The 26,288-nt window shown below is 45.5% G+C and overlaps 1 protein-coding gene across 49 annotated transcripts in view; it reads left to right on the top strand.

The window, feature by feature from the left end:
• Window positions 1–26,288, top strand: part of SORBS1 (sorbin and SH3 domain containing 1) — a 284,604-nt gene that overhangs the window by 178,703 nt on the left and 79,613 nt on the right. For 35 of the 49 annotated variants that reach the window (XM_074999623.1, XM_074999656.1, XM_074999654.1 and 32 more), the window contains 6 exons: window positions 1,727–1,874; window positions 9,161–9,190; window positions 15,261–15,436; window positions 16,996–17,059; window positions 18,490–18,564; window positions 18,914–18,976. In XM_074999623.1, the coding sequence (XP_074855724.1) occupies window positions 1,727–1,874; window positions 9,161–9,190; window positions 15,261–15,436; window positions 16,996–17,059; window positions 18,490–18,564; window positions 18,914–18,976 (556 nt within the window). The remainder of the gene's footprint in view (window positions 1–1,726; window positions 1,875–9,160; window positions 9,191–15,260; window positions 15,437–16,995; window positions 17,060–18,489; window positions 18,565–18,913; window positions 18,977–26,288) is intronic. The other 14 variants (XM_074999639.1, XM_074999661.1, XM_074999634.1 and 11 more) reach the window with 4 other exon arrangements.

Below are 26,288 nucleotides of genomic sequence, written 5' to 3'. Positions count from 1 at the left end.
AAAGAAGGTACCAATGTGAGATTTCTAAAAATAGCTACAGAACTTGACCTAAAGTGCCATGCAAAATCTGACAGGGCTGAGCTGTGGAACGTGCTCTCAGAAATCTTAAAAGAACAAGACTACAAGGCTGAAACTACAGAACTGAACCACCAAAAAAGGAAAATCAACCTTCTGTTGATGGTGCCTGACTCTGGTGATGACAATGAGCATCGCTTCACAATGCTTGGGATTGTTATCTAGCAGAACCTGTCGTCAGGATGGAAGCATGTCCTCTTGAGCGGTGGCTTTGCATTCTGTGTGGTAATAGAAATCAATACATTTAAAAATGTAGAAAACATCCAAAATATTTCAATAAAGGTCATTCCATGATTGTTTAATGGTGCCGTTAATCAGATTAATTAATGAGGATTAATTTTTAATTGTTTGACAGCCCTAAAAATAACTCGGGCCTAAATATGCACTTGATGATGTAAGAGTGCCAAGAGAGCTGAATAGTTCGGCTGAGTGAATCTGATTGTAGCTCGTAATTCTGCTACTAACCTACCCTGACCAGAAATGGCCTCAGGATTGTTACAGTAACAGGCCTCACAGTGGGGCATGTTGCCGTTTGATCCTGCAGAGGCTTCCTGCGGACTCCTCCCACCCCTGAGATCAGCACGGCTGCCCGCGGCCAGCAGCACTGTGCTCAGTTGGGCACGCAGGGTCAGGCGTTGCACAGCAGTAACAAAGCCAGCGTCGGGGGCAGAAGAATCTTGGTCCCCTTGTAAAGAATGACCAGCCCTGTGAGCCACCTCCCAGACCAGTGGCATGCAGCATTTCACATCAACAGCAGAGTCACAGAAGCACAGACATCTGAAACTCCGTTACGTCTCACTCGTGCTTTCTGGGTGCCTGTTCTCCTTTAATTTCTGTAGGAAGTGACCATCCAGATCCTGCTGACGCCTTTGAAAAATGTTTGCCTTAATGACAAAATTGTCACATAACAGTACCGCTGTCTTTTTAGTCAACAGCGCCATCTCCCCAGATTTCCCAGCGACAAGTGCCTCTGATGCATCTGCACCGAGAAGGTCACGTCTGAGCCACTGTTTAATATCTTCATGCAGACCCACTTTGCTCCAGCAACACAGATGGTGCCCCGGTGATGCTAAGATTCATTAAAAATAAATCATGGTGTAACCTGGGCTCCGTAATCCACACCCCCCCCATTAAACCGTGTTGTGTACCTTCCATGCCAGTATCCTGGGATTTTTTTCGCTCTGAGTGCACAGACATCACTTCTCCTGAGGGTGCCAGACTTATTTTTCCGATCTTCGCTGTGAAGTCAGCTGCCGTAACGGGGTTTCGCTCAGAACTGCATGAGGTTTGCGTGCCTGACTCCTTGCTGGGAAAGCAATGTTTGGTCAAGAAAGGATGAGTGGTTGGGGTCGGGGGGGGGCGTTCTTTCTCTCTCTCCCACAACCAGTGTGTGCTCTGTATAGTGTGAGGGTTGAATTCAAGGACACCTCTTCTGGCATGCAGGCAGAAACCCTGTACAAAAGAAACACTGTTATTCCTTATTATACTAACTGCAATTAACAGAGTCAGAGTAACAACCTGTGCTTACGTCTTCTACTAAACTGTGCTACCGTACCTTTCTTACGCCATTTTAAATGCTTTTTTTCCGGAAACACCAGAGTGCTGGTGACATTCGCACGCAGCACTAATGATTCTTCCTCTCATTTTCCAGGACCCATGTCCTGTGCTAAATGAAGTCTCCCTGCCTCGTGTTGGCACTGAACACCAACCCTCCTTAACATCAACCAGCAAGCCTTCCTCTGCCTACCCCTCAACCACAATTGTGAACCCAACCATTGTCCTCTTGCAGCACAACAGAGGTAAGGAGGTGTGCAGGTGTCTCTCCTCTAGTGGCTCAGGTTCATTCAAGTGGAGCAAGCTACTGAAATGACTGGAATGGTGTGGTGAGCGCAGGTGTGTGGGCTGCCTTGGGGCTGAAAGCAGAAGTGCTGAATTAGATGTCCCAGGCTCTGTACTCCAAAAGATGACAGCGCCGAGACTTTCAAAGTAGAAGTGCCCAAGTTTTCTCCCTGCTGTGGTCATTGTCAAGGTGTGAGTGGCTGAGCGCTGCCCTAGATGGCCACAGGTGTGGTACAACGTGTAATTAGAGAGAGACCCAAACACAAGCATTGGACGCCAGGGAAGTTCAGTATTGATCTTTCCAGCTGATCCAGATCTCTGAATTGAGACAAATCCAACCACCAGGTTGCATCATCCTATGGCCACCCTGGAGCAAATTCATCACTAATTACAGTTCAGACTCTCTCTTCTTTGCAGTAGCTCCCTCTGCAGGGATTGGTACCATGGGTGATAAAGAAAAATTGCCCCTACTCCACTTTGCATGTGAGTGCACTTATCCCAGCCCCACTCAGTGTCTGCGTTGTCAAGGGAAGTTAGGAGTGATTTCTGGGGAGTTGTGGATTCCTAATTCACTTATGTTGCTTTGTACATCCCAGCCTGTGATCGTATCATTTTCCTTTTATCAAGGAAATCAAAGATCAGGCATTAGAAGCAAGGTCCATTGCTCCCCTTGTTGGCATCATCCTTACTGCAAGTGCTCCTAGATCTGTTCCTTTGCAATCCTGAAATGCTGTATTCATTTTTTTTCCTAAAGCTGGCTTTGGTCTTCGAACCTCAGAAGTCCTGATTGCAGGTTACCTGCTAGGCAGTATAACACAATTAAATAGGCCCATCCTCAGCAAATTTGAAGGCGACACTAAGCTAGGGGGGTGATATTATTGGGGTGATACTCCTCGCTGCAGCTGGAGCCCATGCCAGTAGTCATTAACAGGAGCCTTCACCCTTTGTGGAAACCATTATCATTAGCTTGGCCTCAGTGGGGAGTGATGTGATTTCCTTGACTGTGTTGGCTAGAAGGCTGTGAAGCCCAGCTCAGTTCTTGAATGGAGTTAAATATCATGTGTGGTACGTTCAGATTTCCCTCTGGGTAGAGGAGAACTCAGTTGCTCTTTCCTTCCACCAGTTCTTGGAGAGCACTTTAGTTCCATGTGAGCTTTGGAGAGCTGTCAGTGCAGATTGATTTAGGGCCTTTCAACTGCTTTGAGATAAGCAAATATTAGTCCAAGTCATCTTGGTGTGTTGAGCCTTGTTGTGTCACATGCAGTTCTTCCCTTGACAGAGATGAGCCAAACCCGTTGGTCATTTTTAGGTTTATACCAAGCTCTTTCTCACACACTCAGAACAAATCAGGTGTCTTTGATAGAAGGCACAGAAAACTGCCTCTTCCATGTTATGAGACGTCACCGCCATTTACTCAGCCATTCTCTGGACAGCCACGAAAGCTAATGTTCCAAAATATCCGTTAGCCTATAAGGTGCCACAGGACTTCTTGTTGTTTTTAAAGATACAGACTAACTCGGCAACCTCTCTAACATTGAGAGAAGAAGCTTATTGCTAATAGAAACAAGAAAGCAGTCAAGTAGCACTTTAAAGACTAACAAAATAATTTATTAGGTGAGCTTTCATGGGACAGATGTGAGTCTGTCCCACGAAAGCTCATCACCTAATAAATTATTTTGTTAGTCTTTAAAATGCTGCTTGACGGCTTTTTTGTTTTGATAGTATACAGACTAGCACAGCTTTCTCTGTTATTGCTAGTAGGTAATGGTCCTGACTCATATTGCCATGAGTAAGATATTGGCCTTATACAGAAGAGCACCATTCATCTTCTAGACCTATTTTATAATCAGAAACTAGTGAGCATAGATTTGCAAAACTTTGAATGTGCTTGAATTCACTGTATCAGCCTACCCCTCTCCCTCTGTAACTTAAGACCATTGTTCCTCGTTCTGCCATACGTCATTACTGAGAACAGCCTCACTCCATCCTTGTTAGAGCCCCCCTTAGGAAGTGGAAGGCTGCTATCAAATCACCCCTCATTCTTCTCTAAATAAGTGCAAGTACCTCAGCCTGTCCTCATAGGTCATGTGCTCCACCCCTAATCATTTTTGTTACCGTCCACTGGACCCACACCAGTGCATCCACATCTATTTTATACTGGAGGCCACAGAACTGGAAGCAATACTCCAGGTGAGGCCTCACCAGTGCCTAGTAGAAGGGAATAATAACTTCTCTAGATCAGCTGGAAATGCTTCTCCTAATGCACCCCAATATGCCATTAGCCTTCTTGACTACAAGGGCACACTGTTGATTCATATCCAGCCTCTTTTCCTCCATAATCCCCAGGTCCTTTTCTATCACACTGCTACTTAGCCAGTTGGTCCCCAGCCTATAACAATGCTTGGGATTCTTCCGTCCCACGTGCAGGGCTCTGCACTTATTCCTGTTGATTTCTTTTGGCCCAATCCTCCAATTTATCTAGGTCACTCTGGACCCTGTCCCTACCCTCCAATTTGTCTACCCAACACCCTAGTTTAGTGTCATCTTCAGATTTGCTGGGGGTGCAACCCATCCCCTCATTCAAATAATTAATAAAGATATTGAAAAATACTGGAACTAGAACCCATTCTTGGGGCACTCCACTTGAAAATTACCACCAACCAGACACTGAGCCATTGATCACTACCTGTTGGGCCCGACTATCTAGCCACCTTCCTATCCCTCTTACAGTCCATGTATCCAATCCACACTTCTTAACTCATGGGCAAGAATGTTGTGGGACACTATCAACAGCTTTTCTAAAGTCCAGGTATATCACATCCATTGACTTCCCCATGTCCACAGAGCCAGTTACCTCATCACAGAAGCTAATCAGCTGGGTCAGAAATGACTCGCCCTTGGTGAATCCATGCTGACTAGCTTTGATCACTTTCTCCTCTTCCAAGTGCTTCAAAATCAGTTACTTGAGGATCCCCTCCATGATTTTTCCAGGGACTGAGGTAAGGCTGTTTGGTCTGTAGTTTTCTGGATTGTCCTTTCTTTTTTAAAAAGAGGGCACTACATTTGCTGATTTTCCAATCATCCGGGACCTCTTCCAATCACCACGAGTTTTTAAAGATAATAGCCAAATACTCTTTAATGACATTTGCCAATTCCCTTAGTACCCTTGGATGCATTAAATCCAGACCCATGGATTTTTGTGTGTCTCACTTTTCTAAATAGCTCTTAAACTGTTCTTTCCCCACTGAGGGCTACCTACCCCCTTCTCATAGTGCATTGCCTAGTGTAATAGTCTGTGAGCTGACTTTGTCCATGAAGACAGGCAAAAAAAAGCATTGAGTACTTCAGCCTTTCCCACATAATTTGTAACAGGTTACCTCCCTTATGCTGTAACAGCACCACAACCTCCCTGATAACCCTTTTATGTTAACGTGCCTGTAGAATCCCTTCTTGTTACCCTTCACATTCCTTGCTAGCTGTAATTCCAATTGCGCTGTCACTTTTCTGATTACTCCCTGGCATTCTCCAGCCATATGTTTATACTCCTCCTTGGTCATCTGTTCAAGATTCCACTTCTTATATGCATCCTTTTTGAGTTTAAGCTCACCAAGGGTTTCCATTATGAGCCAAGCTGGTTGCCTTCGTATTTGCTTTTCTTACTGTGCATTGGGAAGGTTTGTTCGTGGCTTTCAATAAGTCTACTTTAAAATACTACCGGTTCTCCTAAACTACTTTCTCCTTCATATTAGCTTCCCAGGGGATCCCGCCCATCAGTTCTCTCAGGGAGTCAAAGTCTGCTCTGCTGAACTCAAGGGCCTCTATTTTACTGCTCACATTTCTTCCTTTTATCAGGATCCTGAAATCTACCATCTCATGATCACTGCAGCCCAGGTTACCACACGCTTCTAATTCTCCTACTAGTTCTTCCCTGTTTGTGAGCATCAGATCAAGCTGCACATGGCCCGTGGTCAATTCCCTCAGCACTTGTACCAAGAAGTTATCCCCAACGTTCTCCAAAAACTTCCTTGATTTCCTGTGTGCTGCTGTATCGGTCTCCCAACAAATGTCTGGGTGATTAAAGTCTCCCATGAGAAACAGGGCCTGTGATTTAGAACTTCTCTTTTTTCTCTGAAGAAGCCCTCATCTACCTGATCTGGTGGTCTATAGCAGACACTAACCACAACATCACCTCTGTTGCTTCCACCTCTAAGCTTAACTAAAGACTGTCTTTTCTCCCTCCATATGCTGGAGCTCTGAGCAATCATATTGCTCTCTCACATCAATCACAACTCCTCCTTTTCACCCCTGCCTGTCCTTCCTGAACAGTTTATACCCTTCCATGCCAGTGCTCCAGTTATGTGAGTCAGCCCACCAAGTCTCTGTCATTCCGATCATCTCATACTTCTTTGACTGTGCCAGGGCCTCTAAGTCTTCCTTTTTGTTTTCCAGGCTTCTTGCATTTTTGTACAAACACCTTAGATAATTAGCTGATTGGCCTACTTTCTCCTTTCGAACGAGGGGTCCTCCTTTGTTGTTCCTTCTTCCATCCCCACTTACCTCAAGGCTTGGGTCACCATCCCCCAATGCATCTAGTTTAAAGCCCTCCTCACTAGGTTTACTAAGATGGTCTTTCCTCTCTTCATTAGGTGGATCCCGTCACTTCCTACAATCCTTGTTCTCAAGAAAAAAAAATCCCATGGTCAAAGAAACCAAATCCCTCTCTCCTACACCACCTGTGCTATCACATATTTACTTGTAGGATTTGACAATCTCTACCTGGGACCCCTTCTTTCAATGGGGAGGATGGACGAAAGCACCACTTGTGCTCCATATTCTTTGATCTTCTTTCTCAGACTTACATAATCTGCAGTGAGCTGCTCAAGGTCATTGTTTGCTGTGTCATTAGCTCCTGCATAAAGAAGTAGGAAGGGACAGTAGTCTGCAGATTGGATGATTTTTGGAAGTCTGTCTGTCACATCCTGGTCTGTAGCTCCTGGTAAGCATCAAACTTCCTGAGATTCCAGGTCTGGAAAGTGTTCTCTTGTCACTAGAGAAGGGTGACCATATTTCCCTAGGACAGGGATTTCCAACATATGGGTTGGGACCCAAACATGGGTTGCGATTAGATTTGTTAAGGCTCGCCAACAGCTCAGAGCTGCACGTGGCTCTCAAAGAAGCCATTTGCAGCTCCTTAACGCTGCCACATTCAGCAGCTATCACTATCAACAGATACATTACATTACATATGCATTACAAAGACAGCTTCTCCACCTTTGATATTTGTAGCCACCCCAGGAAAGCCACTTAATAGACTCTTGCAGTAAATAATTTTCACCCCCCACTCTACTCTTGGGTCACCCAGTCTTCCTGAATTGTCAAAATGAGTCCCTGCCTGGAAAAGTTTGGGAACCGCTGCCCTAGGCTAAATAGAGGATGTGCTGGGGGTGGGGATTATCCTGGCCAGAATGGGACAGACTGTCCCCCTGCATCAAGCAATGGCTGCACCCTTCTTCCCACCCAGACCTCTCACCTGCAGCCCACTCCTGAACCCCTCACCACTGCTGCATTTTACCTCCCACCCAAACCCCAGCCCCAGCCCACTCCTGCGCCCTCCCTCCCAGCCAGAGCCTATACACCCACCCACAGCCCACTCCTGCACCCTCCCTCCCACACAGAACCTACACACCCACCCCCGGCCCACTGGGGCTGGGGAGGGAAACAAGCCTTCAGCAGGCTCCTCAGGGCTCTGTGCTGTGGACTCCAGAGGGGATCTGGCCCTAGTCCTATGCCGCACAGGGCTCCAGGGTGAGGGGGGAGCGACTCCAGCCCTGTGGGACATCGGGGGGGCCTCAGTCCCACACAGTACAGGGTCCGGCCCTGGCCCTATGATGGGGCAAGGGCTGGAGGGGGCATGGCCCTACCCTTGCGCCACACAGGGCCTCTGCCCCGGCTCCACAGCAGTGGCTGCTCCGGTAGGGCTGCAGTCCCAGCTCCACCCCAGCCCTGTGCCGGGACTCTGGGAGGGGGGCTCTGACCCCACGGGAGGTCGGGGGGACCTTGGCGCTGCACCATGCAGAGGTCCAGCCCTGGCCCTGTGATGTGGTGGGAGTTAGGGAGGCCTCTGCCCCTGCACTGTGCACTCTGGCCACAGTAAGGCTCTGGTTCTACCCCAGCCCTGTGGTGGGGACTGGGGGTGGAGGAGGCTCCGGCGATGGCCCCAGCCCTGCACTGTGATGGCCCCAGCTCCCCCATCCCAGCCCTGACTTTCCTGCCCCCCTTGATCCATCCCCAGCCCAACCAGGCACCTGAGCAAGGCTGGGGCAGGAAGTGCCATCCCAGTGGTACAGCAGGTGGGGAGCTACATTTTAAAAATGGTGGTGGCCAGAAAAAAAGCCCGGCGGGTCTCCAGCCAGCACAGGGAAGGGTCACCAGGGCAAGGCCAAATACTGGACAATTGGTCCCATTTAAAAAATAAGTCAGGGTGCCTTTTTGGCTCCCTAAATATGGGACCGTCCCACCTAATATGGGATGGATTGTCACCCTGCACGAGAGCAGAGGGGCCTGGGAACCAGGACTCTGGTTTCTCTTCCCAGTTCTCTCACAGATGTGTGTGACTTTAGGCAAGTCACTTCGGGGAATATATCTAGCAGGTTCCACTGACTGTGACTGTCTCCATTATCGACTGGCCCACATAAAAACCTAGAAACAAAGGTGTCTAAGAGTTTACCAGACCATACTTCAGTTTATCTATATCTAAATCTAAGAATAATCACTCTGTCCACAACTCTGGTGAGGATTTTGCAGGCCATAATGATCATAAAGCATTTGGCATTCCTGGCCACAGAGGTCCTACGTATGCATAAAGACGGCTGTGTTACTACTTAATAGTAATAGTACTAACATGCTGCTGACCAAACATTATTTGGTGGTTTATTTGATATAAGTGAATCGTCATGATTTTTAAGCTGTCTTTTGTTAAGATGTTTTCCTCCTCTCTGACATAACTGTACTGGTTTGTTGCAAATTTACAGGTTACTTTGCAGTGTGATGCTGAATGTTCACTAGTGCTACTCTTTGGAGGGTGGTGGGTTTGGCACTTACGCATGGGTTTGATCCATTCTGTCTGTCTCTGCCATAGTGTGGACAACACATTTCTCGCCTGTCAGAAACACAGCAACAGGACACTTGCTGTCTGTATCTTACCCAGTTGTGATGTTTCTTGTTTTATTTTCCTTCTCTGCTACAGAACAGCAAAAGCGGCTTAGTAGCCTAACAGGTATGAAGCAAACGGTTCCCACCCCACAGCTTCTGCCTCTGCTGGAGTCAAATGACCGCTTTGCTAGTTTGCAAAGTGCCTTTAGCAAACACACTTCTCAGCAACTGCAAGGAAGTGAGCTGAATCCCTTCAAATACATGCGTATAGCAGCTCAGTCACCACAGATGAGCTCTTTGTAATAGTCTTTTCTGGAAATGTTGGAAATATGCTTAATTGCAGGCAGGCAGACACAAATGTGGACAATCACAACTTCCTGAAAATCATGAGATTAAAAAAATATTTGGAGTTCTTTAGTTCTTTTCTGATTTGTGAGTCTATAGGAAAAACATGTTTTCAAACTTCTCTCTGCAAACAAGAGGACTAGAAACTGACTTGAAAAGACAAGCAATATAAGCTGACATTCTCGTGATTCCGGAAGGTGGGACTTTAATGAGAATGCCAAATGTGGAATCACAGAATCATGGAATCATAGAATTCTAGGGCTGGAAGGGACCTTAGGAAGTCATCCACTCCAGCCCCCTGCCTGAAGCAGGATCAACCCATCTAATTCATCCCAGCCATAACTGTGTCAAGCCAGGAATTAAAAATCTCTAAGGAAGGAGATTCCACCACCGAACACATTCCAGTGCTTCACCACCCTCCTGGTGAAATAGTTTTTTCTAATATCCAGCCTACATCTCTCCCTCTGTAACTTCAGTCCATTGCTCATTGTTCTGCCATCTGTCACCCCTGAGAACAGCCCCCTCCATTCTCTTTAAAGCCCTGCCTCAGGAAGCTGAAGGCTGCTATCAAACCACCCCTCACTCTTCTCTTCTGCAAACTAAGTAAGCCCAGGTACCTCAGCCTCTCCTCGCAGGTCATGTGCACCAGTCCCCTAATCATTTCCATTGCTCTATGCTGGATCCGCTGCAATGCATCCACATCCTTTCTGTACTGGGGGCCCCAGAACAGGACACAATACTCCAGATGTTGCCTCGCCAGTGCTGAATAGAGAGGAATAATAACTTCGCTAGATCTTCTGGAAATGCTTCTCTTTAATGCACCCCAACATGCCATTAGCCTTCTTGGCTATGAGGACACACTGTTGACTCATATCCAGCCTTTCATCCACCATAATCCCCAGGTGCTTTTCTTCTGCACGGCTACTTAGCCAGTTGGCACCCAGCCTGTAACAATGCTTGGGATTCTTCCATTCCAAGTGTAGGACTCTGCACTTATCCTTGTGGAACTGCGTCAAATTTCTTTTGGCCCAATCCTTATCTCGGTCGCTCTGAACTCTATCCCTTCGCTTCAGTGTATCTACCTGTCCCCCGGCTTAGTTTCATCTGCCAATTTGCTGAGGGTGCCATCCCCTCATCCAAGACATTAATAAAGATGTTGAAGAATACTGGCCCTAGAACCCATCCTTGGGGCTCCCCACTTGAAATTGACTGCCAGCCAGACATTGAACCATTAACCACTACCTGTTGGGCCCAACCATCTAGCCAGCTTTCTCTCCATCTTTCAGTCCATGTATCCAATCCATGCTTCCTTACCTCATGGGCAAGAATGTTGTGGGAGACTCTATCAAAAGCTTTTCTAAAGTCAAGGTATATCACATCCATTGACTTCCCCATGTCCACAGAACCAGCTACCTCATCATAGCAGCTAATCAGATTGGTCAGGCATGACTCACCCTTGGTGAATCCATGTTGAATACTCTTGATCACTTTCCCCTCTTCCAAGTGCTTCAAAATGAATTTCTTGAGGATTCCCTCCATGATTTTTAGAGGGACTGAGGTAAGGCAATCTACCGCTTGCTGGATTGTTGTTCTTTCCTTTCTGAAAGAGGGGCACTACATTTGCCTTTTCCAATCATCTCCATGAGATTTCAAAGGTAATCACCAAAGGCTGTGCAATGACATCTGCCAATTCTTTCTGTATCCTTGGATGCATTAAATCCGGACCCATGGATTTTTGCACATCCAGCTTTTCTATGCATCTGACAAAGTGGGTCTGTGCCAACAAAAGCAGATGCTCAAAAATATCTTAGTCTGTAAGGTGCCACTGGACATCTTGTTGTTTTTGAGGATATAGACTAACACCGCTACCCCTCTGATATTAGCTTTTCTATATAGCTCTTAACCTGTTCTTTCCGCACTCAGGGCTGCCCACCTCGTCCTGATACTGCATTGCCTAGTGCTGAGGACTGGGAGCTAACTTTGTTCATGAAGATTAAGGCAACAAAAGCATTGAGTACTTCAGCCTTTCCCACATCATCTATCACCACGTTACCTCCCCACCCAGTAGCAGCCCCACCCTCCCTGAAAACCCTCTCATTGTTAATATGCCTGTAGAAGCACTTTTTGTTGCCCTTCGCATTCCTTGCTATCTGTAGTTTCAACTGTTCTGTCACTTTCCTGATTACCCCCTGGCATTCTGCAGCCATATACTTAAATTCCTGCTTAGTTATCTGTTCAAGTTTCCACTTCTTATAAGCATCGCTTTTGAGTTTCAGCTCACCAAGGGTTTCCCTTGTAAGCCAAGCAGGTTGCCTACCATATTTGCTTTTCTCACTTTGTATCAGGATGGTTTGTTCCTGGCCTGACAAAGCAGGTCTTTGCTAAAGTAAGATCACTTTAAAATACTGCCAGTCCTCTTGAACGCCATTCCCCTTTGCATTAGCTTCGCAGGGAATCCTGTCCATCATGTCTCTCAGGCAGCCAAAGTCTGCTCTTCTGAAATTAGAGGTCTTTATTTTACTGGTCACCTTTCTTCCTTTTCTCAAAAGCTTCACACCTGCCATGTCACGATTGCTGCAGCCCAGGTTGCCATCCACTTCTATTTCTCCTACTATTTCTTTCCTGTTTGTGAGCAGCAGATCAAACTGCGCACGGCCCCTGGTCGGTTCCTTCAGCACTTGTACCAGGAAGTTATCCCCAACATTCTCCAAAAACTTCCTGGACTGTCTGTGTGCTGCTATATGGGTCTCCCAAAAATGTCTGGGTGGTTAAAATCTCCCATGAGAACCAGGACCTGTGATTGGGAAGCTTCTCCTAGTTGCCCTCTTGGGTGATATCAGCCAGTGTAGCATTTACTCTTCCCCCTCCCAATCAAGTCAGCATCTGAGCTGCCTCCTTACCACCTGTGATTTTAAAGACCAATCAGATGTTTCCTCTTGGCTTTCTCTTACGCAAGGCGTTTCCTGTTATAACTCTTCTGTCTGTTAAGCTGGAAATGTGTTGAAATCCTCCCACCTGGCTCAGTGTGGAGTGTTTCTAGGTAGCTTTTGTTCCAGCCTAAACAGTCCCCAAGCTGGATCAGAGGAGACTCCCCTAGCACTGATGGCTCCACACCTGCTCTCCATCGAGCAAAATAATCACATACAGGTGGCTGGCTGACCTTCCCGTCCCTGGCTTGCATCCTTTGGGTTCCACCAACAGAACTCTGCTGCCCATTGCTCCCTGGAATGACTGGCTCAGAAGATACAGACTGTTGTACTTGATACCATACAAGTCGTCTTCCCAATGAACCCCAGAGCCAAACTCTGCCTGACTGACACCCTCTGTGATGTCATGGAGTTTAAGATGGATAAGTCAAGGTGGGATGCAGCCTGTAAACTATTGTTTTGCTAGGTCATTGCTTTGAGTCCAGGAACATTCAGAAGGAGCCCATAGTGAAAGGCAATGATGGCTTCAGCCCACTTCCTAGAGGACAAGTGCACATGTTGCCAGAGATGCCATTGAAATTGGCACTTGTTGGCCCTCCGTGGTGACATGCTCAGCTGAGTGGTCAAAGCTGAATGGGTTTGAAGACTAAACCGACCTCTCCTCTGGCACAGCAACCCCCACACAGAAGGCATCTCCAATGGCCTGGGGTGAGGAGCCATTGCTGCCACCGCTGCCCATGCTACGGCCAGTTCAGAAGCCTTCTGTTGCCAGGGCTGTCAGTCCTGTGCATGTCACCGGTGCTAAATACACACTGAGAAAAATCATTCAGAAGAAATATTTAGTCTGATTAGCTAGCCGTAGGGTCCCTGCTGTGCCTGGGCCACCAAGATGAACTCCAGCCTTTGCTTTGCACCAAATGCATTTCAAGCTGCAGGGCGGAGAGGGCTCCTGTGGGCCAGCACAAAGTCATTCCTCAGCTCTCTCCAAAATGTTGCCATGAATAATTTGTGTGGCTTGTAGAAATGGGAGTCAGAGCTACAACTGTTGGCCTCTTTAGCCCCATACGTCTGCCTCTGTGACGCTTCTAGCTTAGTGACACCATAGCCTAGGACCACTTGGATGGCATACGTCTTATGACAAACAAACACACCTCCTATGTTGTGGTTTCCACTGCTATTCATAAAGAACTGGGAAGCAAGTTTCCCCTGAGCCCAGGGTGATTGGCTTACAGCCTGAAGTACACAATAGCAATATGGTAATATAGCCTTAACTGTCACAATTACAGAATAACAGTGGTCACATGATCAACCAAGGCTTTCAAAAACAAAAAAAGTTCAGTCCAAGTCTCTGGCTCTCAGCCCTTCTCTAGCAGTGACGTCGACACACGGATGACACCGCAGGAAGTAGTATTTCCTTTCTAGCACAGAAGCATGCCTTTCATCTCTGCCATGGTGCAGAACATCACACTCACAGTTGTTTTACTTGAGCACTTCAAAAGAAGCAAGGATAGGGACTGAGACTGGGTGGGAGTGAAAAACTGGGAAGCTGAGAACTCTTCCTGAGTTCAGATCATTTCATTTCCATTCACCTTCCTTTCCTCTGGTCTTCAGAGTCAAGGTAGTATGGGCCGATTTCACCAGCGCTTTCCATACCCTGTTCCTAGCAGCAGCGTGCAGCTTCGCTGTGGGGTCAGGCCAAGCACTCCATACAGAAATGAAGAGGTGAATATAGAAGGGTGTCTCCAGCTGAGGTGCACAATAGGACCAAAACAGAAAGCACATGTATTCTGGGGGATAGGAAATAAGGTGGAAGTGTTGAATAATGGCTTTAGTTTAGCCTTGCCACGTTCTTGCCATTTATAAAAAGGTTTTCCAAGGGCTAAAGAACTCCCAAAGAGTAAGTTGGTGATGATCTAAAACCCAAGCAGTCCTAATGAAGGGAATGTTGCAGTTCAGAATTGTGTTTGCTGTGGGAGGTATCAGACCAACGCACGAGCCTTCCCTCTGCTAACCGCCCTTGTCAGAGCTCTGTAGATGGAACAGCTTTGGGCAATATGGTGAGATGCATGTGAACAACTGTTCTTTCTCTCTCAAATGCATGTGATTATCCAGTATTAAGGCTGGGACTTGGCAAACCATTGGCAGAGCAGACTGTGAAATTATCTACATTTCTCACCACTGCCTCATCACCACATGGCACATTGTGCTACCAGAGCAGCCAACAGGCCATTGGTTCCTTGCTAAGGCAGTGTGATGGCGGTTGGTAGGTTCTAACACGTGTCTGTACCAGCTGATTTGCACTTTGGTGCAAATTTTCATGTCCTTGAAACCAGTTGGGAGAAGCTGCTCTCAGAGCTGGATTCAACGCCAGACCTAGCATTACTTGGCAGCAGCACAGTTAGAGGGAGATAGCATTCAGAACTGCTAGCTACCCAGACACTACACCTTCTATTGGTTTAACTGAAGAACAAAAAACAACAACCAGATGTGGCATTTCTCCGCAGAATAGAATTTTTACTGAATTCCTAAGGTCCTTGTTGATAAACAGGTACAAAATGTAGGGAACTTCATGCAGAAAGACACAGTAGAAAGTAGTAACCAGAAGGAAGCGCTCCAAAAGAACTGTACCATTGCAGAGTACCAGTGAAGACTGAGTTTGTAGTGGGGCTGATTGAATCAGACACGAAGGGACTAGTGTTGCTGCTCTTTACACATATGATTGGAAGAGTCCGTGATGTTCCTGGCCTCTTGGTTGTGCCAAACATTTTCTACGCATGTTTCCTGAAAGCCAGACACTGCTACCCAGTGCCACAGTCTGTTTCTTCCATACTTTGCCAGGATTTTTGCCTTCTTAGAATGACGTAGTGTTGCGTGCTGAAATGTTGAGAATTAGGATAATGACCACCACTTCTTTATTTCCAGATTCCACGCCACACGGAACAGTTGCTGATAAAGTAGTTACTGTAACTGCACAGAAAAAGCTGGCTCAGGATAGTTCTCACAGTGAGAAGCCGTCAATAGAAGAGAAGAAAAGAACTGTCAGGAGTCACCAGGATATGGCTGATGTCTCTCTGAATGATGTAGGCATTCCATTGAGGGTAAGAGAGCAACATACAGGCACTTGCTCAAAATATAGAGCAGAAGCCAGATTCTGCCATCATTTAGACCTGCATGGGTGTAACTGAAGATAAAATCTCACTCCCAATAGATGTATTTCAAAAGTCTTTCTTGTGTTTCTGATGATCCCTTTAATTACAACATGTGAAAAGTTTTTCAAAATCCCATTGCTCTTTTTCTAGTTGTGTTGATTTAGTTTCTTCTCTTTTATTTCACTTCATGTTGACATCTAAGTTAGGCTGCTCAGTTTCACTTCCTCTATCTAATGGAATGGTGCTGTGTTACTGAGTTGGGGTTCAGAATACTCCAGTGGGATATGGAAAGCCTAAATTCATTTGTAGGATCTAGCCTTGAATTTTCCCAAAATGATTTTTACTGAATTAAAATAAAAATTCTTGAATAATTTGTATTAACAGTAGGGACCTGGTCCTGGCACTGGAAACAGTCTGAGTTCCACAGTCATATGAGCTGCAAATCTAATACTAAAACTGGGATTCAGACTTCATAGGTTATTAACCATACTAATGAATTACTACATAAAACATACCTTTGCAGGAGAATTATTGGTAAGGCATTTTAGAGCACATTCCTGAAAAATTACACCATGGCTACGTCTACACGTGAAGCCAACATCGAAATAGCTTATTTCGATGTAGCAACATCGAAATAGGCTATTTCGATGAATAACGTCTACACGTCCTCCAGGGCTGGCAACGTCGATGTTCAACTTCGACGTTGTGCGGCACCACATTGAAATAGGCGCTGCGAGGGTACGTCTACACGCCAAAGTAGCACACATCGAAATAAGGGTGCCAGGCACAGCTGCAGACAGGGTCACAGGGCGGACTCAACAGCAAGCCGCTCCCTTAAAGGGCCCCTCCCAGACACAGTTGCACTAAACAACACAAGATCCACAGAGCTGACAACTGGTTGCAGACCCTGTGCCTGCAGCATAGATCCCCAGCTGCCGCAGAAGCAGCCAGAAGCCCTGGGCTAAGGGCTGCTGCCCACGGTGACCATAGAGCCCCGCAGGGGCTGGAGAGAGAGCATCTCTCAACCCCCCAGCTGATGGCCGCCATGGAGGACCCAGCAATTTCGACGTTGCAGGACGCGGATCGTCTACACGGTCCCTACTTCAACGTTGAACGTCGAAGTAGGGCGCTATTCCGATCCCCTCATGAGGTTAGCGACTTCGACGTCTCGCCGCCTAACGTCGAAGTTAACTTCGAAATAGCGCCCGACGCGTGTAGCCGCGACAGGCGCTATTTCGAAGTTGGTGCCGCTACTTCGAAGTAGCGTGCACGTGTAGACGCAGCTCATGTGAGTAACTGTACTCATGCACTGGATTTCATGGGACTTTAGTGAGATTAAAATTACTCATATGCTGAAGCATTTTCGAGAGCTAGCTCTTTGAGCTATCTAGTTCAATCTTGCTTATAGCTGTTCAGTAATGAGTACATAAAATATATGAATGTTGTTAAAATCTGGTGGAAGTCAGGCCAATGTTATTTACTTACATCTATCTATTTTTTTAAACCAGAACACAGACAGATCAAAGGACTGGTACAAGACAATGTTCAAGCAGATCCACAGGCTAACTAAAGGTACCGTAACATGAATAATTTTATTTTTTAGAGACTACCTGGATAACAGTTAGTTTGTTTCATGTAGGTGGAATATTGCACAGGATAAGTAAATAAAGCATTTTTCATTTGCAATCCTTGATTGCTTGGGTACATAAAAATCAGCTAACAAGTTTAAAGACAACTGTGTCAAAAGAAACAGCCCCAATCAAGTCCAAGGGGAGTGAATTGCTCTTAAACGTGAACTGAAATAACTTTTATAAAAGCAGTAATAAAGGAGAGGGTTGATTGTGATCCTAAATTTTAGCTGTGTGGTGAATAGACAAAAGCTGCATCTACGTGAATGTATTTCAGGAAATCTCCCAATGTAACATAATGGTGGGCAGTGCGTGTGTAAGAAGGGATAAGGACTCTTTTCCCACTGGTACGTTTGATGCTGCTCACCTGTTGGCCCCTTCTTACCATTCTGAAAGAAACATCCCAGGGGTTATTAATCGAGAAGTTCAAGATGAACTTGTTTGGAAAGAGATGTGCATGTTTTAAAATGTTCCTGTCATGGCAATTCAGGTTGTTCAGTTCCTCTTGCTACCGTTAGAAAACATCACAAATGCCGTCCTGTCCTTATTTAGCAGTGCCATTAGCTGGTATTGGGAAACAGGTCCCTAAGCCTTAGCAAGTACAAGAACACTGAAGTTGGCTTTTAGACAAGGACAAGCTGCCCTGTGAAGCTATGGATGGTCTGCACTAGAAAGGATTTGATAATGTTACATTGCTTAGTAACCTGAATGGAACGACTTTCATTACCTTCCGTGGGAACTGGATCAGATTTCTGCTGCTTAAATGTTTTTATTACCTTCGAAAAGCCAAAATTAGGGAGAGCACGTGCATGTTGGGTACAACATGTCCTCCATGAATCATTACTCTTTGGTACATGCTTTAGTCTAAGTCCCTCTTTGGTGTGAGAAAATGATTAGGTGGCATTAGCGATCCAACAGGGCATTAGGTTTGATGTACATTCCAACACAATTTTAACTGGGCTTATGAAATGAAATAAAATGGACATAAAATAATGGCAGCCGGTTTGCATAGACAGCTGCAGAGGCTGTCTAGTGATTTTGTGTGACCACTGCACTGTACGGGAAGGACTGACAACTGCTCGAGCTGCAAGTCATAGCCCCTATGCTGCTGACACAGATTCTCCTTTACTCAGATGATAAAGGCACAAGCTGCAGCAGTGGAGGATGAGGTCAATCCTTGTTGTCTCCTGCAGCCTCCCAGGCAGCCCAAATGTGTTGCATAGTGATACTGACTGATGTGTCCATGGATTTGTTGCGTAGACTCAGCATGAGAAAGATCATTCCACAACTTCTGTGGCTTCTTGCTTCACCTTGCTCTTCTCAGTTAACCCTTTCCTTTCTGTGCTTTTTCCAAAACTTGGTCCTTTCACTTAGAAACTCCTGAAGAAAACCCTTATTGCCCTACCTACAAATTCCCTGAACTTCCTGAAGTCCATCAAAAACCCAAAGGTACTATAAGTTCAGCCAATGTATCTACTGTCTTGAGTTTGAGTTAACTGTGCTGTAGCTCCATTACAGTGACTAGATTGAAGTTCTAAATTTCCATTATCCACTTATTAACAATGGTGGAAATCTGAGTACACCTAAAAGAGAGTAACCTAGTGTGCCTTTGTCTGTAATGTATAGAATGACTAAATCCTTCCTAATCAATTAGTTTTTTTGAAAGTATAACGCTTTTCAGCCTTCTATTATCAAAATAGGGAATACAAGTTTACAGTGATAGAAACTTGGGGGAATACTATGGTGCCTCCACTTCACTATGGATAGTCTCAAAGCACGCTGCTTTTCTCTGCTGCAGAAGACAATCCTTACTGTCCTACATACCAGTTTCCTGCATCAACTCCTAGTCCTAAATCTGAAGGTAATTGTAAAGGACAAGATACGTTTTTCTGCACAAATGCTGCCTCCTCGTTTCTCTTCTTCCTGGAGCTTTCCCTAGCTGCTGAGTGCCAGGTTGCCTCCTAATAGTTTGCTGTCTTCTGAGTGTTGCCATAATGGTTTGTTGCCTTTGACTAATACCACAGAACTGGATTTGACTGTTTTGTGTGCCTACTCAGCTATACCTACCCATATGTGTGCAGTGGTTACTTAGTATATGTGCAGTTCTGACTTTCATCTGATTTTGATGCTGTGTCTTGAAAGGTGGATTTAACTATGGTTTTCTTTTCCTTGGGAGCAATACATTGCTTTAATCATCCCTTAACATCTTTAATATTAACACAGGATGGGGCCTGACCCAAAAGTCACTGAAGCCCATTGGAAAGTTTTCCAAAAGTTTTGGTGGTCCTTGGGTCATGCTGGCAGTCTCTCTCTCTCTCTCTCTTTTTTTAAATGTACATTTTGGAATAAATGGGGCTTTGCACATGTTGGTTTGCTCAGGGCTGGCCTTAGGAGCACAAGGACAGGATTTGGCATTGTCCTCTACTCGCTTTGCCTGGAAATCCCAGGTATCTCCTCACTGTCATTTGGTCTTCCTGATGGGCAGTTATTCAAGTACTGCCCGGAACCCATTTTACTTTCACTCTTCAAGGAGCTGCTGCAGGTAGTCAGAGCAGAAGAGACTGTCCTCTACATGTGAGAAGCACTGGCACCCACTGCACCCAGCTGAACTGGAGCCAGGGCAAGGCTAGGTGGGCAGACATCTGTGGGGGAAAGTGTGATTTGGGACTGGCCAGTTTGGGGTCTTCCAGAGCCCTTTATTGCCACCACATTGGACACTTGCCTACTTTACCTGTGCCTGATGCCTGCCCTGATGATGCTGTCAAATAATGATTCCAGTCATTTTTTATATAACACAAATGGTGGGTGTATAGTAGAACAAAAATATATATTCCTTCTGTCAAAGCAGGCTGGAGGATTTAGACTCCCATCCCCTGTGAAAGTCAATGGGGAACTGATACTTTGAGGAATGAGGGTAAGACACACCTGCCTTTGGTGCTTTGCAATGTATGGATGAAAGTGCAATGTACTTGATGTCTTAAGAGCAGAGATTGTGTATGTAAGAGAGAAAAAGAGAGAGACACTATGATAAGCTAATGAATGACTTATAAAGATTATTCAGTTTTCTTTTTCAGGATCCATTTTACTCTTGTCAGAACTGATGTATGACATAACGCACTGTCATCATTACAGTGGGGCTTGTGTTCCTATAAATGTGTCTTGCTCATATATAAATGCACAGATAAGCAATATACTCATATTTAGCTAGAAACAATTATTATTAGTCCAAACATTTGTCCTTTGCTTTTGCTACCATGCAACGTGTGTTTGGCTGTTAATATCTACCTGGATTCTTTCTTTCTTAAAGAATCCAAGAGTGTGGCAATAATTGCATCAGTGTGGCAGTGGTAGATTATTCAAAGTCTCTTGGGGAGTTTTCTAAATATAAAACAAAGGGTTTGAAGAGAGATGGACTGTGGCCTCAGCATTCACATCTAGATTTCAAACAATCCAATGTTCAGGATTTGGTTTTAGACTGTTACAGAGATAGAAGCCATTTACAAAATTCTGATCTGGGCTCTTATTTCAGACAGCTGCAAAGTGTGGGAAGATCAGTCTCAGAGTGTTTGGTTTGGGCCCCACACAGAACATCTATGCTTTTGAAGGTTCAAGATAAATAACAAGGAAAAGTCTTTGTCTCAGAGAAGCATCAGAGAAGTAGCCATGTTAGTCTGTATCTTCAAAAACAACAAGAAGTCCTGTGGCGCCTTATAGACTAACAGATATTTTGGCACATGAGCTTTCATGGGCAAAGACCTGCTTTGTCAGAGGCATGAGTGCGGTGGGGAGGGAAAGGGGGTTCAGAGGAGGATTTAAAGAGGGAGTTTCAGTCAAGGGGAGGGTCAGAGTTGACAAGGTCTATTCATTCAGGGTGGAAGTGGCCCATTATCAGCAGTTAATGTGGAGTTGTGAACACTGAGAGGAGAAATCAAGTCAGTTCAGTCCTGGGGGATGTGGCCCATTATCAGTAGCTAATGTGGAGGTGTGAACATCAAGAGCGGAGAAATTGCTTTTGTAATGGGCCAACCACTTCCAATCTCTGTTCAATCTTGGTTGCTGGAGTCAAATTTGCAAATGAATTGCAGCTCTGCAATTTCTCTTTGCAGTTTATTTTTGAATTTTTTTGGCGTAGGACTGCTACTTTTAAATCTGTTACTGAGTGTCCAGGGAGATTGAGATGTTCTCCTACAGGTTTTTGTATGTTACCATTTCTGATGTCTGATTTATGTTCATTTATTCCTCGCCTACAGACAGCCTGCCAACCTTAAATAAGTTCTCACCGGCAACTATAGATCATAGTAGCTCTAAACCAGGAACCAATCCCTGCAACAAACCTCGCTGGCAACTGTGCTCACATATCTACACCAGCAATATCATCACAGGACCTAACATCAACCATACCATCAGGGGCTCCTTTACCTGCACATCTACTAATGTAATATATGCCATCATGTGCCATCAATGCCCCACTGCAATATACGTTGGCCAAATTGGACAGTCTCTAAATAAAAGAATAAATGGACGTAAATCAGACATCAGGAACAGTAATGTACAGAAACCTGTAGGAGAACATTTCAATCTCCCTGGACACTCAGTAACAGATTTAAAAGTAGCCATCCTACAACAACAACAACAACAAAAACAAAATAAAAAAAAATAAAAAATAAACTGCAAAGAGAAATTTCAGAGCTGCAATTCATTTGTAAATTTGACTCTGTCAACCAAGGATTGAACAGAGACTGGGAGTGGTTGGCCCGTTACAAAGGCAGTTTCTCCTCTCTTGATGTTCACACCTCCACGTTAGCTACTGATAATAGGCCACATCCTCCATGACTGAATAGAGTTTGTCAACTCTGGCCCTCCCCTTGACTGAGACTCACTCTTTAAATCCTCCTCTGAACACCACCCGCCCCCGCCCCCGCACTCACGCATCTGACAAAGCGGGGCTTTGCCCATGAAAGCTTATGCTCCAAAATATCAGTTAGTCTACAAGGTGCCACAGGACTTCATGTTGTCTCACAGAAGGAATCCAATATGGAAGCCATGAACTGGTGATTCCCACCTCCCATAAGGAAAGCTGTATGTATAGGGTATAGGACTGGGAATCAAGAGGCCTGGTTTCTATTCCCAGTTCTTCCAGTGAAATACTGTGTGATCTTTACCAAATCACCCAGTCCTTCAGGCTAAGGCTACACTGCAGTTTCTATTAGAAACCATGTGGCCAAACACCACACTCAAAATAGCAGGGCTATTTCAAGTGAAATGTTTTGTTCCTAGTAACCCATGTCATATGAGGGTTAGCGGGAAGTTTGAAGTAGCCCCTTATTTTGAACGCTGGTGCAGTGTGGCTTGTACCAGGTTTAAAACAAGTGGTCTTGAAATAGATTATGCAATTCGTGCACCACAAATTGCATAAGGTATTTCAAGTTAGGCATGCAGCGTAGCCCCAGCCTGAGTGTCTTCCAGAGTAAAATGGGAATAAATATGCTAATCATAGAATCATAGAACACTAGGACTGGAAGGGACCTTGAGAGGCCATCGAGTCCAGCCCCCTGCCCTCATGGCAGGACCAAGTACTGTCTAAACCATCCCTGATAGACATCAATCTAACCTGTTCTTAAATATCTCCAGCGATGGAGATTCTACAACCTCCCTTGGCAATTTATTCCACTGTTTGACCACCCTGACAGTTAGGAACTTTTTCCTAATGTCCAACCTAAACCTCCCTTGCTGCAGTTTAAGTCCATTCTTCTTGATGTATCCTCAGAGGCCAAGAAGAACAAGTTTTCGCCCTCCTCCTTATGACACCCTTTTAGATACCTGAAAACCGCTATCGTGTCTCCCCTCAATCTTCTCTTTTCCAAACTAAACAAGCCCAATTCTTTCAGCCTTTCTTCATAGGTCACATTCTCTAGACCTTTAATCATTGTTGTCGATCTTTTCTGGACCCTCTCTTATTTCTCCACACCTTTCTTGAAGTGCGGTGTCCAGAACTGGACACAATACTCCAGCTGAGGCCTAACCAGTGCAGAGTAGAGTGGAAGAATGACTTCTCGTGTCTTGTTCACAACACACCTGTTAATGCATCCCAGAATCATGTTTGCTTTTTTTGCAACAGCATCACACTGTTGACTCATATAGATCCCTTTCTGCTGTACTCATTCCTGGACAGTCTGTCCCCATTCTGTGTGTGTGAAACTGATTGTTCCTTCTCAAGTGGAGCACTTTGCATTTGTCCTTATTAAACTTCATCCTGTTTACCTCAGACCATTTCTCCAGTTTATCCAGATCATTTTGAATTAGGACCCTATCCTCCAAAGCAGCTGCAACCCCTCCCAGCTTGGTATCATCTGCAAACTTAATAAGCGTACTTTCTATGCCGATATCTAAATCATTGATGCAGATATTGAGCAGAACCGGTCCTAACACAGACCCCCACAGAACCCCACTTGTTATACTTTTCCAGCAGGATTGAGAACCATTAAGAACTACTCTCTGGGCATGGTTATCCGGCCAGTTATGCACCCACCTTATAGTAGCCTCGTCTAAGTTGTATTTGCCTAGTTTTTTGATAAGACTATCATGCAAGACTGTATCAAATGCTTTACTAAAGTCTAGGTATACCACATCTACCGCTTCTCCCCTATCCACAAGTCTCGTTATCCTGTCAAAGAAAGCTATCAGATTAGCTTGACATGATTTGTTCTTTACAAATCTACGCTGGCTGTTCCTGATCACCTTACCACCTTCCAAGTGCTTGCAGATGATTTCTTTAATGACCTGCTACATTATCTTTCCTGACAATGAAGTTAAGCTGACTGGCCTGTAGTTTTCTGGGTTATTCTTATTCCCCTTTATATAGATGGGCACTATATTTGCCCTTTTCCAGTCTTCTGGAATCTCTCCTGTCTCCCATGATTTTCCAAAGATGATAGATAAAGGCTCAGATACCTCCTCTATCAGCTTGATATTCTAGGATCCTTGAGTATTCTAGGATGCATTTCATCAGGCCCTGGTGACTTTGCAGATATCTAATTTTCCTAACTGATTTTTAACTTGTTCTTTTTTTATTTCAACTTCTAAACATACCCCTTTCCCACTAGCATTCACTAAGTTGGGCATTCCTTCATCAGACTGCTCAGTGAAGACCAAAACAAAGAAGTCATTCAGCATCTCTGCCATTTCCAAGTTCCCTACTCATTACTGCAAAACACTGAGGCTGTTTCTACATATGCCATTTTCTCCGAAAATGGCATGCTGATTAATGGCCCAAAATATGCTAATGAGGTGCAGATGCAAATTCCCCATGCCTCATTAACATAGGGTCACATGATTTGGAGTCCAGAAGCCACTCTTCTGGACTCCAAAATGGCGTGTAGAAGCGCAGCCCCCGGTGGAGGTCTTCTTGAAGGAAGTCCTCCTTCTGGAGGCTCCTTCTTCCTGAAAATTTTTGGGAAGAAGGGGCCTCCGGAAGACCCCCCGGGGCGGGGCCGCGCTTCTACATGCCATTTTGGAGTCCAGAAGACCGTCTTCCGGACTCCAAATCATGTGACCCTATGCTAATGAGGTGTGGGAATTTGCATCTGTGCCTCATTAGCATATTTCGGGTCATTTATTAGCATGCCACGTGTAGAAACGGCCTGAGAGACAGAACAGTGTGTATATATTCCAGTTATTACTGCTGTGCTAGAATATTGAAACTGGAAACACATAGACCCAACTGGAAATCAGCACTCTCTTGAAATGAAGTGCTTCTGTATGGCTTTTATTAGTCAGATTTTCAGTTTAACTGAATTTTGGCATTTTCCTTCAATTAAATAATTTGTAAAGATGTGCTTTCATTATTCCACCAGCTTTAAATACCTTCCTGAGAGGCTGTTGGCTGAGAGGATGTTTTTAGACATTCATTCATATTTTTAGAGACAGGTGATTTTATGCTTTGCCATATATAGTACTCTCTAGAGAAAACACTTTCCTTAAGTAACATTAAATAACTCAGCATCCTTTTTCTACCATGTAGATTTGAAGCGTGGAAATGACTCCAAAAACTGATGTTTGTCATTATGCCACCTCAAGACTATCAAAATTCTGATGGAGTCACTAGGCATGTGTTAGGAGCCAAACCAGCTGCTGCTCCAGTCAGTGTGTAGCTCACCAAGACAATCCAGAAAAGTGGGGCTGAAGAGAAGATCTCTTTGTGCCAGGCCTTTAACACACAAAAGCCGTGTCTACACATGCACGCTACTTCGAAGTAGCGGCACTAACTTCGAAATAGCGCCCGTCACGGCTACACGCGTCAGGCGCTATTTCGAAGTTAACTTCGACGTTAGGCGGCAAGACGTCGAAGTCGCTATCCTCATCAGGAGATGGGGATAGCGCCCTACTTCGACGTTCAACGTTCAACGTTGAAGTAGGTACCGTGTAGTCATTGCGCATCCCGCAACTTCGAAATAGCGGGGTCCGCCATGGTGGCCATCAGCTGAGGGGTTGAGAGACGCCCTCTCTCCAGCCCCTGCGGGGCTCTATGGTCACCGTGGGCAGCAGCCCTTAGCCCAGGGCTTCTGGCTGCTGCTGCGGCAGCTGGGGATCTATGCTGCAGGCACAGGGTCTGCAACCAGTTGTCGGCTCTGTGGATCTTGTGTTGTTTAGTGCAAGTGTGTGTGGGAGGGGCCCTTTAAGGGAGCGGCTTGCTGTTGAGTCCACCCTGTGACCCTGTCTGCAGCTGTTCCCGGCACCCTTATTTCGATGTGTGCTACTGTGGCGTGTAGACGTTCCCTCGCAGCGCCTATTTCCATGTGGTGCTGCGCAACGTCGAAGTTGAACATCGACGTTGCCAGCCCTGGAGGACGTGTAGACGTTATTCATCGAAATAGCCTATTTCGATGTTGCTACATCGAAATAAGCTACTTCGATGTAGGCTTCACGTGTAGACGTAGCCAAAGTGTGACTTAATTAAGTGTGAAAATTCAGGTCAGTTCTTATGTTCTCCACATCAGTCGGCTCCTTGGGAAGAATGGCTCCAGCAGCCCCAGATGGGCAGGGCAGGGATTGGTCAGGCAGCGTACCTGCCCTCATGCACCTTGCAGTGATGCCTGCAGATCAGTGTAGAGGCACGTTGGTGTGGCAGGAATGCTCACATAGCCCTTGGCAGGGTTGTAGCTGCACAATGGATA

The sequence above is a fragment of the Carettochelys insculpta genome, chromosome 7, assembly GCF_033958435.1.
Source record: "Carettochelys insculpta isolate YL-2023 chromosome 7, ASM3395843v1, whole genome shotgun sequence".
NCBI lineage: Eukaryota > Metazoa > Chordata > Testudines > Carettochelyidae > Carettochelys > Carettochelys insculpta.
The sequence above is the reverse complement of the archived record's forward strand: the minus strand, read 5'-3'. Positions and strand labels throughout refer to the sequence as shown.